The sequence below is a fragment of the Protopterus annectens genome, chromosome 5.part0 (assembly GCF_019279795.1).
Source record: "Protopterus annectens isolate FY-2018-M chromosome 5.part0, PAN1.0, whole genome shotgun sequence".
Classification (NCBI taxonomy): domain Eukaryota; kingdom Metazoa; phylum Chordata; order Ceratodontiformes; family Protopteridae; genus Protopterus; species Protopterus annectens.
Genome location: NC_056735.1, coordinates 1,317,806,439 through 1,317,825,529, shown reverse-complemented (window position 1 = coordinate 1,317,825,529; position 19,091 = coordinate 1,317,806,439). Strand labels below are relative to the sequence as shown.

Sequence of the window (19,091 nt, the reverse complement as noted above, 5' to 3'; positions counted from 1 at the left end):
GAAAGTCTAGTAATGGAAGCGAGGCGGCTTAGGAAGGATGTGAAGGATATTTTGTAGTCACACAAGAGGCATAAAAGTTCTGACCTGTCTTGATGTGCAACCATGCAAGGAAATGAAGGAACAGGCACACCCCCCTCCCCTGACTGCCTCCACAGCAGCAAAGCCTTCAGAGATTCTGCTGGTATTTACACTCAGATGGGAATGTCTAACGAGCCATTACTCTACCGAGTATTTCTGCTTCTGGGTTGACATCCATTTTGATGTGGCCCTCGCAAACTGCTTGTTGTGCTGCTGCTAGGAGACACACCTTTGAAACTACATCTGCTTAGGACTTTGATTCCTAGCAAAAGCTCTCTGTGGTAGCTGAAAGTACACTCAAAGCGATGATGGTTTTAATATCCCTCTTACTCTCCTGCATCTTCTCATAGAACTGTAGCCAAAAAGGTCATAGTCATTAAAAGTTAATTTAAAACGACACTTTAAAAATCTTGGCAAAATTCATTGACTGCAGCCAGGTATCATGGTGAACTGTAACACTGGCACACGCTGGCACAGCTGCAGATCATTATCAGGACATGATCGGGCATAAGCTGACCAACCTCCCTTTTAACACAAGTTCAAGGTTATTCTCGAACTTGGGATTTTTAGGGTGGGGGACCTGCTAGGAAATCTTAAACACCTCCTGAAATGTTTTCAGAAGTTCAATATGTTTATTTAAAACAAACATGGTGGTATTCTTTGCTTTCATCTCAAACTATTCAGATTTAATATTGACTATTTTTTCTTGCTGCACATGACAATTAAAAACTACAATACCCAAAACTCTGTGCTGTAGATGGATAATGCCCTGATTGCGGTACAAATAAATAAATAAAAAATAATAATAAAAAAAAAAAAGTTATGTATTCACCACAATGTTCCATCTGAGTTGTTGCTTTTCATTTGTCTTCAACCTGTGGGAATACGGATCCAACTCGGCCGCATTTCGGATCCGAGCTCCAAGCCTCCTCCCCTACCCATAATGCCCCTGTCTCCCTCCTCCCCTTAGATCAAGTTTGCTGCTGACAGTAGCACCCCAACCTAACCAAGAGCCTAACACCCTGGCAGTAGTACCCTGAAAGCACCACAGGAAGACAAAGGCTTGTCAAAGTAAGGGCTATCTCTCTCTCATCTGGTCTACCATACAGCCTGGATAAGGCAGGGGGAAGGAGGGAGGGGACAGCTTAAGACAAATGAAAAGCAACATCTCAGATGAAACGTTATGGTGATTACATTACCTTTTTTGAAGTTATTGTTTTCATTTGAACTTCAACCTGTGGGACAGAGTCCCCAGCTACCAAAAGACCCTGGGAGGTCCTCATGGAAGGATATTCCGTAGCACGGCGGAGGCAAAGGATGCCCTGCCTCTGCACAGGAGATCCAACTTATAGTGCAAAATGAATGTGTGCGAATATGCCCAAGTAGCTGCATTGCAAATGTCATGCAAAGAAACCTTAGACCAAAAGGCCGCTGAAGTAGCCACAGATCTGATAGAGATAATCCTTTGGCTATATACGCCAGAACTATGCAGTGACAGATCCAACGAGCAATAGTCACCTTTGACACAGGTTTCCCTATGAAAGGCTTAGATAAGGAAACACAAATTTTATCAAACTTACGAAAGGACTTTGCTCTACGCAAATAAAAATGCAATTGCTTATGAACATCAAGCAAATGCAATTTATACTCTCCCTTATTCTGCAAGTTTGGAAAGAAAACAGGAAGATTGATAACCTGATTAATGTTAGATTCTGAAGCCACTTTCGGAAGAAAGGGACGGTTCATGTACAAGGACACCCTTATGAAACAGCATATAAGGGGGTTTGACAGATGAGGCCTGAATCTCAAGACATTCTTTTAGCTGAGGTAATAGCAACCAGAAAGGCAGTCTTTCAAGACAGAAATTGCAAATTCACTGTAGCCTTTCTGCTTCAAAGGGGAAGAAACCAAGGCTTGGAGAACTAGAGTAAGATCCCAAGGTGACGTAGGGTCCTTGACTGGAGGCCTAAGTAAAAAGGTACCTTTCCAAAAGGCTTTATAAAGCTTGGAAGAAGCTAAGGAAGCTGAATTGTCTCCTTTATGAAAATTAGAGATAAGTGCCAACTGAACCTTAACTGTAGAAAAGATGGCACCCTGATGAAAAATATCTGCCAGAAACTCCAAGATGGCGGGGACTGGAGCCGTGAAAGGGTCCAAGTCATGCTGAGATGCCCATATTGAAAAACGTTTCCACTTACTGGAATAAACCTTCCTAGTGAACAATTTGTGAGCCGCTACCAAAATCTTCTTAACTGGAGAAGACAGCCCGGGAGTTCTAGCTATCACTTGAACTGGAGCAGCTAAGCTGTAAGCTTCAGACTGACTACATCTGGGTGTGGGATCCCTGAGGGATGCGAGATCAGATCCGGAACTGGAGCTGATGTCCAAGGACGACACACTACATGACACCACAGAGAAGGAAACCACAATTGGCAAGGCCAGAAGGGGGCAATGAGGATCACTAAGCTCCCCAGCAGTTGAGCTTTCTGTATGAATTTTGGGATCAGAGGAAGTGAGACCACTCGTAAGGCATCAGAACAGATCTGCTGAGCCTGTCTGCCAGAATGTTGGACCTCACCAGAATGTGCATTGCCACCAAAAAATGGCCAGTGGAGATCACCCACTCATACAATATCATGCCTTCGCGACAAAGGGGATAAGATCTGGTCCTCCCGTCTGATGTACCAGACTACAGACATGTTGACAGTCTGGATGGCAATCATCCCTAGGGGAAGGTGAGCATGAAGAGCTTGCAATGCCAACAGCACCACCCTCATCGCCAGGACACTGATATACAAATGGGTCTCCAGGGAAGACCACATGCCTTGGACTGTCCTTCCCATTCAATCCCTCCCCCCACCTGAGAAGGGAGATGTCTGTGGTCATCGGGGCAGGAAGGATAAACGGGCGACCCAGAGGAAGATCCAGGGACTGAAGCCACCAGAGCAGTGAATCCCTGCAGGCCCAAGACAAATGAACTGGATGGGATAATGGCAGATCTAGTGAGGACCACTAGGGTCCATTGGACAACCCTCATATGCAGACGAGTCATGGGGATTAGTGTGACTGTGGCCGCCATGGACCCCAACACCTGAAGAACGGACTCTCCCAGGGGGATATTGGGTTTGAACAATGTATAACACATGATGTCTGAGGGACTGAATGCTGTCTGGAGTTAGAAAAACCTTGCTCTGAATGATGTCTAAAAGAACCTGATTAAAGTCTAAAACTTGAACCGTATCCAATAGGGACTTGTTGAGATTTATGGTTATGCCCAACTGGTTGGCGGGTCTGGAAAAGGAGATCCCTGGCTTAGCAGAGGCGATGCCTGGAGGGAGCAGAAAGGAGCCAATCATCCAGGCAGGGGAAGACCTGCAGCTGCAGGTGAGCAGCCACAACTGCCATCACTTTGGTGAACATCCTGGGGCGGTGGTGAGACCAAAGGGTAGTGCTCTAAACTGGTAATGATTGGCACCCAGTCAGAAGTGGAGGAACCTACAAGAGCACTTGTCCATTCTGATGTGGTACTACCGATCCTGGAGGTCCACCAAGCACATCCAGTCGTTTTTCTGCAGGAAGGGCAGAACAGACTGGAGAGTGACCATACAGAATTTTGTCTTTACAACTGACAGGTTTAGGGTTGAAAGATCCAGGATGGGTCTTAAGTCCCCTGTCGTCTTTGGCACTAAAAAGAACCTAGAATAAATGCCGGATCCAGACTGGTCTGGGGGGACGGGACGGATGACTCCTTTTTCAAACAGCTTGGAAATTTCCACTGCTGCTTCCTTCCACTGCACGGGTGGAATGTCCGGGAGGTGTTTGGGCGGGATTGGGCTGGAGCAGGGCAATACGTAGCCCCAGGTTCGGCCAAGGAAGCGCAGTCGGAAAACAGCTTCTTGGGCCTATCCCGTCTTTTTGTTTGTGCTTCTCCCTATCCCCGGCCCTCTTGGTGGGAGACTGAGTCCCAGAGGTCAGGGTGGAGGAAGAAGCAGAAGTGGAAGCAGGGGCCTCTGAGGAAGGAGGCACTTTAGGACCAACTTGCTCCTCCTGTCGATCAATGCGTGGGAGTTGAATCCTACACAGATCGAACAGGAGGTGTCTGTGTGTGATTTGTCTAGGGGTCCCACACCTAGAGTGTGGCCATTAGGAGGAGGAAGAAGCTTATGGCCACACTTTGTGCATTTCCGAAACCCTGGCTTGGGGGGTCTCTGCCATGGTATTGGATGTAGCGCACACACACACACACACACACACAAAACTATAGTAAGAAGGAAAGGAGAGGGTCTTGTTTTTTTTTTGGTGAATTAGAGGACCAATGCCTGAGCGCAAGGGATAGGGATGAAATTAGAAATAAAGAGAGTCTAAAAGAACCAAAGACAAGTTAAGGAGGACAGTGAAATTTTATTAATTCACTTACCAGGAACCTGGAGCAACGGACCATGATGCTAGCTAGATGCACGGCAAGCAAGATCTGAGGGGGAGGAGGGAGACAGGGGCATTATGGGTATGGGAGGAGTGTGGAGCTCGAATCCGATGCTGGAAAATGCAACCAATTTGGATCCATACCGGATCCATATTCCCACAGGTTGAAAATCAAATGAAAACAACTTCAGATCTCACAACTGATTAGCAGTTCAGGGAAGCTGAAGGAGCTGAGGAGGGGTGGGTGAGAAATGAGCACCTGACAAGGAGGGGTGATTTGGCTTCAACCCCCACCCCATTGTGAGCTGGTATTCCAGGGGAGTGGCAAAGGCCTCTTCTCAGAGATCAGGCCCTGCAAGAGGGACGTGGGTGTAGTAACCCTTGCAGAAGTGAGTCAAGGAGTAAACATGACTTTGTATCAATGGCACAGGCATTCCAAATGTAGTGATGCAAAGCCCTCATCACCACCTCAGTGTGGGGTTAGGCTGCGTTGACAAAATGTCCTAATGGCTGAAAGGATGATGAATCCATGTTCAACTCTCACTCTATGTGGAATAAATGGGCCAGTAAATGGCAGGCAGATGATAGTCGGCAGGTAGCAATGTGGAAAAAAATATAACCACTCAGAGATTTAACATATTTAACCATGAAGACTAAATTTTAGATTTCTATTTGGCAATATAGCTCGATAACTGCAGATGTTCAAATCAATGACTAAACCTGAAACAATACTGGAATATTTATTTATTGACATTTGTTGACCCGGACAATCCACTGGGTCCAGAACCCATTTTCATTGGAGGCACGGGGAGAAAAGCTCCATTTACAAATCCAAAAAGTATAAAGACATTACATACACAGCAACATCCAACGTTTCAATACAAACACATCAAAAATTAAGTTTTTTTTTTATACAAGTTTGCTGCCTATATGATTTTCTAAAGATTAGTAATAGTTTATTTAGGGTTGGTATTGTACATTTTTATTTACACAAATTATGAAGCATGTCAACACTATGGCCTATTATGTCCAGATAATGAGATTATGAGCTAAATATAAAATGAAAATCATATACACATGGAAAAGACTACTGACGTTGATAGAAGACATGCTATTTTGATGATTAGACACAGCTTAAGGTTGTCTATTAAAAGGGAATATAAATGAAAGAAAGTTAATTTTCAGTTTTCATATTCTTGAAGTCAGTCTGAGTTGGGATTTCTACTATGCAATATAGCTTGATAAACAGTAAGTAAAAAGTAACCATAACTGCAGACGTTCAATGACTAAAACCGAAATAATATTGGAATATAAATGAAAAAAAGTTAATTTGCAGTTTTCATACTCTTGCTTACAAATCTTTGACCATCGGACTACAGCCATAACATTTAACTGCTTGAAGAATACATGCATGACTGGCTTGTGACAGCGAGTGATGATTCTTCAAAACCAGCTACAACCATGCTATATAAAAAGTAACCTTTAACACTAACTCATTCAAGCCTATAGCACCTTTTATGTATGCTTCCAGTTAACACCCATAGCTCCCTTATGGCATCTAGAACTTTCATTGGTCTAACTTTTTAAACTAAGTGACTTACCATCTTATAATAGGCAAGATTTGAAACTGGAAGGATTTATTAATAAAATGTTAATCTAGGATGATCTGCAGTAAAAACAGCTTGGACTTTCATACGATATTTAAGTTGACTTTTCAGAAAATGCTCAGGAATGCAATGATGTGTGTAGGCTGTAAGAGATGCAACATTCCATACCACATACATGTTCATTTGTTAATAAAATGCAACACAAACCTATAATGTGACATGCTTCCACAGAGTAGACGAAATGAGGAGTGTCACAATTTGGAAAAGTAAATGTTAATTTTTAATGTTGTATGTTTATAGACTTATTTCCTGGATTTCAGTTCTGCAACTCATACATCTTACTTTTTTAAATAGTGCTTAGAAATGTTATTGGCACAGGAAGGAATTCTGATACAAGTATCTGAAAGACAGCAGTTCAAAAGGACTATACCAATTTCAATGAACCTAAATGTTGTATGCTGAAAATAGGAATAAAGACTCTTGCAAAGTAGGAACATCCAGCTAAAAATCTGGGCATCTAATTAGCATAAATTTAGAATGCCAAATAGCACATAACTGCTGCTTCTAGTAGGAAAGTGGGATACTACTCAAAAACGCATTTAAAAAATGAAGGGAAAATATAAGCATATTATGAAGAGATAGTGTAATACCTGTGCACTTCACTGAAATGTATTGCAAAATTCTACCATACAAGGCCATTTATTTTTGCTTCAGAAAAAGGGAGCTGTAAGATGTATGTCCTCTTTCTTTAAATTATTGCTGCCACTAGTGTGTTGATCATGTAGTATAGCTTTCTGTATAACAGACAGCTCCAAAAATGACATGTTCTGAGGGGGATTCAGAAAAGTGTCTAAAGGGGTAAATCGAGCCTGAAAATAGGGACATCCTAAATCAGGCTTGAAAACATGGAATATTCCTGCAAGACAGGGACAGTTGATAGGTTTTGATATGAATATGTTGGTCTGCACAGACCTTAGTGTCAAGCTCCTGATAAATGATGTAAAACTTTTTATGTCTTAGCATGTGAGAATGACTTATCCCCATCATGCTAACTATTGCTAACATGACCTTATCTGTCATTTCATCCAGTCAAACACTCTGTTCATCTACTACACACACAAACTTTCTTAAGTTTCAACAGTAGGATACTAGTTACAGGTTAAAAGTCTGAGGATCGGAAAGTGAGGTAGAAAAGTAATGAATGCCAATAGGTAAGATATGATAAACTGAAAATTCTTCCCACCTGCATATATTTGTCTTTAATTTGTTCACATGTAGAGATGCAGTTTGAGATGTAAAGATGGATAAATTCAGGAGGAAGATCAACTGCTGTTGTAAGCCTATAAAATGAACAGAATCAAGTCAATATCAACTTTTCAGTACACAATCATTTGAACACTGTAAATGTGTTCAATAATATTTCAAATCTAGCTGCTGCAGATTTACTTACAATCCCTATGGCTTATATAAATACTTTCTACATTCAGAGACCATAACAGGATCTTCTTAATTCAATTCATCACCATAAAAGTAAATATATAATTTACCACAGAAATCATCCAGTGTAGATTTAAAAGTGACAAAAGTGGCAACTTCTTGAACAAAAGTGGACAATTCATTACAATGTGGTACAACTCTGATGGCTAATAAATGTAAGCACTGTGTGTGTGATGGTGGCTTGTAGTCTTAAAGTCACTTTGCAAAATACAATAAAACTGTAAATAAAGCGACTACCTAAGCAGGGTTGCCAGCTTTTCATGTCAAAAATTATGGACATGTAAATGAAAGCAAAATGTGTCTAATTTTGTTATCCCCCTGCCCCACAATGCAACCATTCCGGTGTCCCATTACCTTACTATTTCTCCATTTCACCCTAGTTGCCATAAACATTGTTCAAAACTTTCAGTGTGCATGTAGTTTTCTGCTTTACTTCTACAATAATTACAGATGTTTGGATTTAATTTAAAACTTTTACTTCAAATTTAATAGCACAGACACTGATACACATTTGCTAAGCAAAGCAATACAGTCTCACAATGAAAACAGACTTCGCATTAAAACTTTTGTGCCTTTGAAACTTACATTCACTGAAACCCACATTCAAAGAAAAGCATCTTGCTAATGGCGGATTAAGTTTACCTTTGGGACGTTTTCAAAACATAGGCCCCTTGCACACATTTTTAGGACCATGCAAAAGTTCTTTGATTCACCTTCCTGATTGTATTAAATTATAATATATATATATATATAAATTAAATTCCTAGTATAATACAGCACCACTCGTTAAAGTGGGTTTTAAATTTACAGTTTTGAACAGTTTTCCAGTAAGCGAAGGTGGCCACGGTGGTGCAGCGGTTAGCATTGCCGCCTCACAGCAAGAGGTTCTCCTGTTCGATCCTCGGCTGGGGCGGCCCTTCTGTGTGGAGTCTGCATGTCCTCCCTGTGGTCATGTGGGTTTCCTCCCACATCCCAAAGACATGCTGTAGGTGGACTGGACACTCTAAACTGGCCCTAGGCAAGAGTGTGTGTCTTCTGTGGAAGGTTGGGTGTCGGACTGGCAACTCGACACCATAAAACTCCACTGTCAATCATGAGCGGACAGGTGATCTGCTGTGGCGACCCCTAACCGGGAAACGCCAAAAGAAGAAGATTTTTCCAGTAAGCAATGAAACAAAACATATGAACCAATAAAGGCAAAACTGCTCATTTCAAAACATTTAAACCATAATAGGCCATTCAAACTTCTGTCATTACAATCCACCAATATCAGTAAATATTCACAATCTCTGCAGAAGTAAGTCATCTAAATATTTCCACATTAAAGAGATCTGTAACTAATGAAAAGATTGCTGCTAGCAAACAACTTTATATTTCAGTGTTTCATCTATAAATTCAGTGCCTGTTCCCCTTGAAGAATAAATTGCCTATGTTGCATTAAAAAAGGGTAAATTGGCAATATTGCAATACGGAATGGATGGCAAACTGACAACATGTTTATAGTTACTAGGCATCTCATCCAAAGGAGGACATACTCAGGACCCTCCTTAAAGTACAACATAGTATCAGCAATCCAACATGTTGTTGGAGTTGGCCACAGCCTTCTGCATCAAAAAGCAAGTATGCTATCTGCTGTGCTACTATAAAATTCTATACCACAAGAATGATACTATTTGCCAAATAAAACAGTTGCACATTGTAAAGAGACTTAGCAACGTCTCTTCCCTTGAAGCTCACAATTCCTTGAAAATGTACTTGAAACAAAATTCCTTGAAAAATGCACCTGAAACTCAGCTCCTTGAAAAAATGCAGCTTGGTAGTTGGGGTAGAGGACTCAGGCTCTTGTTTCCTGTAGCTAAGGTACAGAGCTTGAGCCTAAGCAGGAAAACAAGGCTAGGATGAATATTAAGCTGTAATATTTTCCTGAAAATATGAAGCCGCTGTGGTACAGCGGTAGCATTGTTGCCTCACAGCAAGAGGTTCTCCTGTTCAGTTCTCGGCTGGAGTGCCTTCTGCATGTCCTCCCTGCAATCGTGTGGCCTACGAACGACATGCGTGAATGGGCATGCCTCCTCTGAAGGTCGGGCTGGCAACTTGGCACCATAAAAATCGCATGCCAATCATTAGCGGACTGGAGTTCTGCTGTGGTGACCCCTAACCGGGAAAAGACAAAGAAGAATATTTTCCTGAGAATGATGAAGAAAGACTGAACATGTTTTCTTGTTGCAACGATTATCCCACTGACATTAAAAAAGTACAGTTTTGTACCCACCATAAATGCAGATGTTCGAGTGTTCACACTGCTGCAGTCATTACACTTGGGTTATCCTGCCGTCAAGCGGTCCCGCAGTCAGCCAGAGTTCCAAAGTCTTGGTCCGGCGTCGGTTGCTGTCGTTTCTTCCCTTACTTCAGTGCGCCAGGGGCATATAAGATGCATCCGACGCCATTTTCTTCAGTTTTTCTTGCCCCAGATGTCAGGTGCCCCCAAGTAGGTAGGCAATACATATTGCTAATAAAAAATATACATATAAAATAAAAACAATACCTTCAGTTACAAGCAAATACACCACAAAGGTTGTATAGGATAGAAAGGTATATATAAGTCCAGCTAGTTCAGAGGGGATGGAGGGAGGGTAACTTGGACTGCCGCAGTGTGAACACTCGAACATCTACATTTATGGTAGGTACAAAACTGTACTATGTTCATCGTGTTTCACTGCTGCAGTCGTTACACTTTGGTAGAATCCCAAAGCTAAGGTTGGGTGGCTGGTCTATAAAGAGTTAGGAATGGCTATGAGGCCCTGCAGAACTGCAGTGGCAAATCCTGCTCTGGATTTAGAGTAAAGAGGCAAGTGGTAATGCTTGGTAAAGGTGTGCACTGAACTCCAAGTTGCACCCTCCAAAATTTCCTTGGTAGGTACTCCTCTGAGAAAGGCTGTTGAAGTGGCTGTTGCCCTGGTGGAATGTGGCCTAATGTTATTAGGGACTGATTTTCCAAGCTGTGTGTAGCAGTAACGAATACAGTGTCCTATCCATTTGGATATAGCCTGCTTTGAGATAGCCTTGCCCTGTGATCCTGCAGCATATGCTACAAACAGTTGCTCAGTTTTCCTGAAAGCTTTTGTTTTGTCCAAGCAGAAGCGTAGCTGCCTGTGTATGTCCAAAGAGTGCAGAAGTTTCTCCCCTTTATTCTGGGGGTTTGGATAAAAAGTTGTCAAATGGATGGTTTGGTTAAGAGCCACACTAGATACCACCTCTGGCATAAAGGTAGGATTTGTCCTTAAAGAAACCCTGTCCTGATGAAAAATTATAAAAGGTTCTACTGCCATTAATGCCTGTAGCTCTGAGACTCTTCATGCTGAAGTTACTGCCAGGAGCAGAGCTGTTTTCCAGGATAAAAATTTTAGATCGGCTGTATTGGCTGGCTCAAAAGGTGGCAGGGTCAGTTTTCCAAAACGAAATTGAGGTCCCAAGTTGGTGTTGGTGCTCTCCGGGGCGGTCTTATGTTTTTAGCCCCTCTGAGGTACTGCTTTAGCAAAGGATGAGAGAATAAAGGAGGATCCGAGTTGTAATGTGCTGAAATGGCAGAGGCGTGGATCTTAATTGATGAGAAGGATAGGCTTTTGTCCAGCATCTCAGTTAAGTATTGCAAAATCTGAGGAATGTTTGGGACAAGAGGGTCAAGGCTTTGAGCCTGGTTCCAGGTGCAGAATCTCTTCCATTTTTCTGAGTAAGCTTTCCTGGTGTTAGGCCTCCTGGCCTCCAAAATGACATTCATAACAGCTTTAGAGAGAGGTGTTGCCTGTTTGACTAATGAATCTGCCATGCAGCTAGGTTTAGGGTTTTGAGCTGACCATGCAGGATCTGATTGTTTTGTTGAGTCAGAAGGTGTGGAATTTGAGGCAAAGTCCATGGTGGGCCTTGAGCTAAGTTCTTCAAGATTGGGTACCAGTGCTGGCGTGGCCAGTCTGGAGCAGTCAGGATCATCTGAGGTTTTTCTTGTCTGGCTTTTAGGAGTACCTTTGAAAGGAGAGGCAGTGGTGGGAAGGCATAAACTTTTAGGCTTTTCCAGCTGAACAAGAGAGCATCCACTGTCCATGCTTGTGTGTGATAAGTCCTTGTGCAGAATTTTTGTAGTTGGCAATTCAGTGGGGAGGCAAAAAGATCTATGTCTGGGCATCCCCACTTTTGCATTACCATGCTGAAGATTTGTCGATTCAATTTCCATTCGTGAGGGTCCATGACATTTCTGCTTAGATAGTCTGCCAGAGTATTTTTCTTTCCTGGCAGGAATTGTGCTTGCAGATGAACTTGATACGTTAGAGCTGTGTTCCACAAGGTCATGGCTTGCCTGCATAAGGGATAATAATGAGTGCCTCCTTGCTTGTTTATGTACCACATTACTGTGGTGTTGTCTGTCTTTAATAATAATTGTCCTGGATGTCGAAGGTCCTTGAAAGCTGTTAGGGCATTTTGAACAGCCAACATCTCTTTTTGATTGATGTGAATATGCATCTGGTCTGTGGTCCACTTGCCCTGAATGCATTTTCCTGCCATGTGTGCTCCCCAGGCTTAATCCGAAGCATCTGTTGTTAGAGTCTGCCTGGCTGTGGGTAGGGTAAAAGGCTGACCCTTGTTTAGGTGACATGCCTGTGCCCACCATCGAAACTCCTGTTGTAGACAGGGAATCATTGGTATTACTGCTTCTAAACTGTGAGAGTGTTGAGTCCAAACACTTTTTAGGTACCATTGCAATTTCCTCATATGCAGTCTGGCATATGGTATTAGTAGTATGCAGGATGCCATGAATCCCAGGGTCTGCAGAATTTTTCTTGCAGGGAGATGGGACTTTTTTGCCAGTAATTGAAAACATTGAGTTAGTTGAACTTGTTTGTCTGGCGTGAGATAAGCCATCTGGGCCGTTGTATTTAAGCTGGCACCCAGGAAAATAACCTGTTGTGAGGGCACTAGTTTTGACTTCTTTTCGTTTACTGTGTACCCTAGAGAAATTAGCAACCTTTTTACAAACGCCAAATGCTGTAGAAGAATGTCCTTTGTCTCTGCTTGAATGAGGCAGTCGTCCAGGTATGGATATATTTGAATTCCTTTTTGTCTGCAAAATGCAATTACTGGTGCCAAGCACTTTGTAAAGACCCTGGGCGCAGTAGATAAGCCAAAGGGCAGTGCAGAGAATTGGTAGTGCATTGTTCCAGCTTTGAATCTGAGGTATCTTCTGCAATTTTGTCTGATAGGGACATACAGGTATGCCTCTGAGGTCCAGAGTAACAAGCCAAGCCTTCTTGCCCAGCATGGGTAGAAGCTGCTGTAATGTCAACATTTTGAATTTCGGAATATCCAGGTAAGTATTTAGAATTGAAAGGTCTAGTATGGGCCTCCAGGCCTTGTCCTTTCTGGGGACCAGGAAGAGTCTTGAATAAAAACCTTGTCCTTGTTCCTGTTGTGGTACTTTTTGAATAGTTCTCATGTCCACGAGGGCTGAAATTTGTTTTTGTGCCTCTGCCCATTGATTTTGTGGCAGGTGTGGCATTCCTTTTAGCCTTGGTAAAGTATGAAAGTAGAACCTGTAACCTTGACACACAATATTCAGAACCCATTTGTCTTGGGTGATTGCCAGTTTTGAGAAAAAGTGCTAGTTTTCCCCCTAAGGGGGTTGCCAAAAGGGAAGTGCTTGGCGTACGAAGGGGGAAGTCATTGGGACTGTTTCCTGTAAGACTGAGACTTGTCCTCACCTCCTTTTGGGGTTGAGGTGTCCCACTGTCGTCTGTTAGAGCCTTGGGGTTGAGATTTGCCTCTTGGGCATCTGTATCTGTCTCTCTGTGGCCTGTCTGACACTGGAAAGGACCAATTCTTTGTTGGCCAATTTCTGCTAAATCGAGGTGGCTGTACCTGTAAGAAATTCTTGACTGTTTGCATAGATTTAGCTTTATCCTCCATTTTCTTTAACACCTCTTCTGCCTTAACACCAAACAAGGTATCATGCTGTAAAGGAGCATCCGATAATTTTGCCTTAACATGATCAGGTAAACTCTGTTCTTTTAACCAAGCATGTCTTCGAATCACAGAACCTGTAACTGCGGCTCTACAAGAGGCCTCTAAAGATTCAAAACCACATTATGTTTTCCCACCTGTTCAACTGCATGCAATAAATCCTGCATTTCTTTACAGTCAGGAGCTTCTGAGCTTGCAAGCATTTTTTTTTTAACTAAGCCATTAAATATTGTTGGTACTTAATCATGTGAAACTGGCAATTTAAAGCCTTTACTGCTAAAGTTGCAGAAGTGCAAACTTTCTTCCCCATCTATCCAAAGCTCTGGAATCTCTGTCAGAGGGTATTGGATTTTTTACAATGGAAGCCTTAACCCCTTTTGGACCCTGGGAAATAGTTTCTGGATCAGCAGAAGGATTTTTATAAAGAAACTTGTGAGAGTCAGGGACTCTAATACCTATCTGGCTTGGCTGGTGCAGGGGGCAAAGAATCAGGAGATAAGCTGGATTCAGAGAACACATCATCCACAATGTCTAGCACAAGCGGAACAGCCAGGGGCCTGTGCTGAGGCAATAAAAGGAAATCCCTGAGCCTTTTCGTGGATTCTGAATAATCCTGACTTTTCCAATGGAAATGCTCCCTCATGGTATGCAAAGTTTCCCCAAAAGAATAATCCTCAGGAGAGGCTGAAGGAATAGATTCTTCAGCATCAGAGTCCTCATAGGGGGGTAGGGAGTATCCCTGGTCTGAAGAGGAATCAGAGGAAATGGAAACCTGATCAGAGGAATCATAGTCTGTATCCTGCCTAGGCCTTTTCTCAGGAAAGGGATGGGAACCCCTGATTAGAGTAATGAGGTCTTCGGCCATTTTAAGCATCTGTTTCTTAGGCATGGAGGAATGTCCAGGAGAATGCTGTACTTGCTTCTTTGTCTTTAATGGTACTTTTGTCTTGGCTGTTGCTTTAATGGTAAGTTGTGAAGGTCTGAAAACACCCTCAGAAGCCGATGCCTGCTCAGAGGCTCCGGACCCGTCTGAAGGATTAGTTTCCGTAGACCCAATACCTTGAGTTTCCAGAGGCATAGTTGTCTCCATGTGGGAGTCGGAGGCGGCTTGTGGCTCTGAAGTAGCGGGTGTCATGGGCTGCAAAAGCGCCTCACTGAGAACCGGCGACTGGCCTAGAAGAGGTTTCATTGGTTTTGGACCTCGGATGCCTGTCTTTATCCTTGTCTTTGCGTTTTTTCAGAATTGCGGTCGTCAGTTGAACCGACGGCATAGTATAATTAAACCTTCGGCCAAAGTAGTGCAAAGCAAAATCAAAATGTCTTTTTATAGTGCGTTTGTTAAATCTAGCACAAAACCGACTAGTGACGTCATGATCAGGGCCTAGGCATGGAATACAGTTCAACTGGAAGTCCTTATGAGGTATTTGCTTCACACAAGAAATACAATTAATTTTTTCTGACATCGGTCTAAGGCAAGAAAAAAGTTTCCCCAACGGGGTACTTAGCTTTATTGAAGACTTCGGATCTGAAATTCAACTTCGAAAAACTCAGGAGTCGGCCGACTGGCACTTGCGAACTGTTTCTGCTTCAGGCACCGCGCGGCAAGAAAGACTGAAGAAAATGGCGTCGGATGCATCTTATATACCCCTCTCGCACTGACATCAGGGAAGAAGCGACAGCAACAGACACCGGACCAAGACTTTGGAACTCTGGCCAACTACGGGACCGCCTGACGGTAGGATAACCCAAGTGTAATGACTGCAGCAGTGTAACACGATGAACATCCAGAATCGTTCCTCTTTGATCCTGAAAGAATCTATAGGTCCCTAACTCCTGAGACTACTTAGGATTCGCAAAGGCCGTGATCTGTAATTACAAAATGCTTATCATATAAAGACACAATTGTTGGGCTACATGAGACAATCCTTAACTATGTCAAGCCCATGCTGGAGTAGTGAGGTTTCTGTTGTTATGGTGTCTAAAACAAAAAAAAAAGTCATTGATCAGATATTTAAACATCTAAGGGGTTTTCCTTTTGTATGTTTCAAATTCTAAACATTTAAACTCCACTTTACTGTAAATGTTTATTATACTTTTAATGACACTCCCGTAGACCTTTACAACAGTGGCTATATGCAATAATAACTAATGTAATGCTTTTTTGCAGCTTTTTACAGAACTATTTAACAAGAAAGATGGGAAACGGTATCAATATAAATGAAAAATAGCAGAAGACCTAATTACCTGACATATAGACCAGTTCTATTTCAAACTTAACATTTCAAAAAGCCCATAGTCTTCCCTTTCTTATTCTCCTGAATAGTCTATACATATTTCAAAGACAAAAATTAAAAAGATGACTTCTGTTTTATGGATTATATTCTTGCTGTACGGTGGATGTGAAGTGGAAGAAAATGGAAACAGAAATGGAAGAAGTTCTCAGAAATATGCATGCAGTACACTAAGGAACAAAATAAAATAAAATACTAAAGCTATCTTTCCCCATACAGGCAAATACAGAACATATTACCAAATACTCTGCAAACACATATGCAAAAAACAAAATACAATGTAAGCATAGGCAATAAAGAAGAGGTGACTGGCACTCACATTAACTAGATTTAGTGGACCATGCATTCGCAGATCCAACAAAAGTTCATGATCTCACTGATAGGAATCAGTAAACATTAAATAAAACTACATCATTGTTCCTTGATATTAAAAGTCTACCAGCAATACAGTTCTTCTGCAGCTAAATGCCATCCCTGGAGTGCATTTTATTTATTTATAGTACAGTATAGTACAGGGCAGAGATTAGCCGAATCATTGTGTCTTAAACAAAGAACCCCCACGACACACACACACACACACACACACACACACACACACACACACACACACACACCTACCTCACTTATCTGTTCGTGGTTCGCTGTGCAGTTCAAATGTCTACTGCAATTCAAATTGTATGCGTGCGGAAGACAGACGTAAAAAAGAAGTTATGTTCTTACCATAACATTTCATCTGTGTTGTCGATCTTCATTCATTCTTGAACTGTTGGGTCTCTGTTCTGTTCTCGGAACCGGCTCTGCCATTTTGTCAAGTTCATGCCAGCCAGAAAACTCTCAAGCTAAGGCTACCTATAGTGCCTCTCTTCCCTTCCCTTCAATCGAGTCTTGTCCATAGAAAAATGTAACAGCTTTGCCTGAGCAACTACACTATCAGGATCCCAGGACTATTTCCAAACCTCCAGGAGTCTTTGGAGGGGGGTAGGAGGGTGGGATGTCAAGAATGAATGAAGATTGACAACACAGATGGAACGTTATGGTAAGAACAACTTCTTTATCTGATGTTGTCAATCTTCATTTATTCTTGAACTGTTGGGACAGAGTCCCTAGCTACTTTAAACCTTGGGAGGCCCTAGGGAAGGATGTTCCTGAGCACCATATGGCCAAAGGATGCCCCCCCCCCTGGAGACCGTATCCAATTTGTAATGATAAAGGTATGGGGGGGGTAGCCCAAGTTGCGGCTGCGCATACGTCATCCATAGAAGCTCTGGAATGAAAGGCTGCTGAAGTTAAAATAGATCTAGTAGAATGTGCATTAATCTTTGTTGGCAAGTCCAGCTCTTTCTGAGTATAAACAAATGTGATGCAATCTCACAACCATTTTGCCAGAATAACTTTTGAAACTGGTTTGCCCAGTCTAGTACCTGAAAAGGATAGAAACAGTTGGTCTGATTTTCTAAATGATTTAGTTCTAGCCAGATAAAAACATAATTGTCTGTGTATGTCCAAAAAATGCAATCAATATTCCCCCTTGCTTGAAAACTTTGGGAAGAAAACTGGTAGGTCTATAGACTGATACTGGAATCTGATACAACTTTAGACAGACAAGAGGGATTAGTTCTAAGTGATGCCCTTTCTTTGTGAAAAATGATATAGGGATGTTTCACACACAAAGCCTGCAATTCTGACATTTTTCTTGCTGATGTGATGGCTATCAGGAATAAAGTTTTCCAAGATAAATATATGTAGTCACACGTGGCTGCTAGTTCAAAGGGTTGATGGACCAAAACTTTGTAAAACTAGTGTTAAATTTCAAGGCTCAATGGGGTTTTTAAAAGGTGGTTTCAAATGCAAAACACCCTTTAGAAAGGTTTTGAAAAGGCGATGAGACATCAAAGAAAGGTCATCAAAACCATTATGAAAATTTGAAACATCAGCTAAATGAACTTTAGTAGTAGAAGCTGATGCTTCTGATTGTAATAAGGTTGATAAATATTCTAATACCTTGCCAACTGAAGCCGAAAAGGGCTAAATTTGTTTTTCCAGAGACCAAAACACAAATCTATACCATTTGCCAAGGTAAAAGTATCCTGGTGGATGGTTTACGAGAAGCTAGAATTATCGTTTATACTAGGGAGATAGGTTATTCTGCTTGGCAATTACTGAAAGTGGAGGAACCAAGCAGTCAGTTTGAGGCTTTTTAGATTGGGATGGACTAGTCCCTGTGGGAGAGACAACAGATCTGGAGTTGGATCTAGAGTCCACAAGCAGTGAACCAGGTGAGACCAGAAGGGAAAACAGACTTGACGGGGCCAATAAGGTTCAATGAGGATCACTTTGCTTCTCAATAGCTGGGCTTTCTTCAAAAACTGGGGAAATAGTGGAATTGGTGGGAAGGTGTAAAGTAATCCCTGGGGCCAATCGTGTAGGAGGATTCCCCCTGAGGGGGGATTAGGGCACAGTAGCTGCTGCACTTGTGGTTTGTGGGAGAGGTGAACAGATCGCAGCAAGGCTGACCCCATCGACAAAAAATCTTTGCTGCCATGGGATTGAGAGACCACTCGTGAGGCAGGAGAATGTATCTGCTCAGTTTGTCCGCAATCACGCTGGAATTCCCCAGGATGTGTGTTGCTATCAGAAAGCAGTTGGAGGCAGTCACCCATTGCCAAACTCTCAGGGCTTCCCGACATAAAAGGTAGGATCTGGTTCTCCTGTTTGTTGATCTACCAGACCACTGATATGTTGTCTGACTGAATAGCAACTGTCCCGGAAAGGAGGACGGACTGAAAGGCTTTCAACACTTGGAGCACTGTCCTCCGTTCTTGGACACTGATATGCAAACTGGACTTTAGAGGGGGCCAAGTGCCTTGAACTGTCTTTCCCTGAAAATGCCCTCCCACCTCATCAGGAAAGCATCCGTGGTCACTATGGCCTTGGGCTGAGAGGGTGAGAAGGGGTGGCTCCACAATTTTTCTTCTTGTTTTATCCACCAAAGTAAATTCTGCTTGCAACGGTTGGCTATGCGGATTGTGTGTGACACTGGATGTGCTACCAGAGACCACTGTGATGCAAGAAGCCACTGAAGCACCCTCATATGGTATCTCGTCAGAGGACCTAAGGTGATTGTTGCTGCCATAGACCCAAGACGTTGTAAAACCACATCAGCTGGAACTTTGTCTTGAGTATCACT

General features: G+C 42.5%; 1 protein-coding gene across 1 annotated transcript in view; it reads right to left on the bottom strand.

Annotated features, from left to right (window-relative positions):
- Positions 1–19,091, bottom strand: part of CNOT11 (CCR4-NOT transcription complex subunit 11) — an 844,502-nt gene that overhangs the window by 72,774 nt on the left and 752,637 nt on the right. Inside the window, exon 12 of the mRNA XM_044071126.1 lies at positions 7,351–7,447. Coding sequence (XP_043927061.1) covers positions 7,351–7,447 — 97 coding nt within the window. The remainder of the gene's footprint in view (positions 1–7,350; positions 7,448–19,091) is intronic.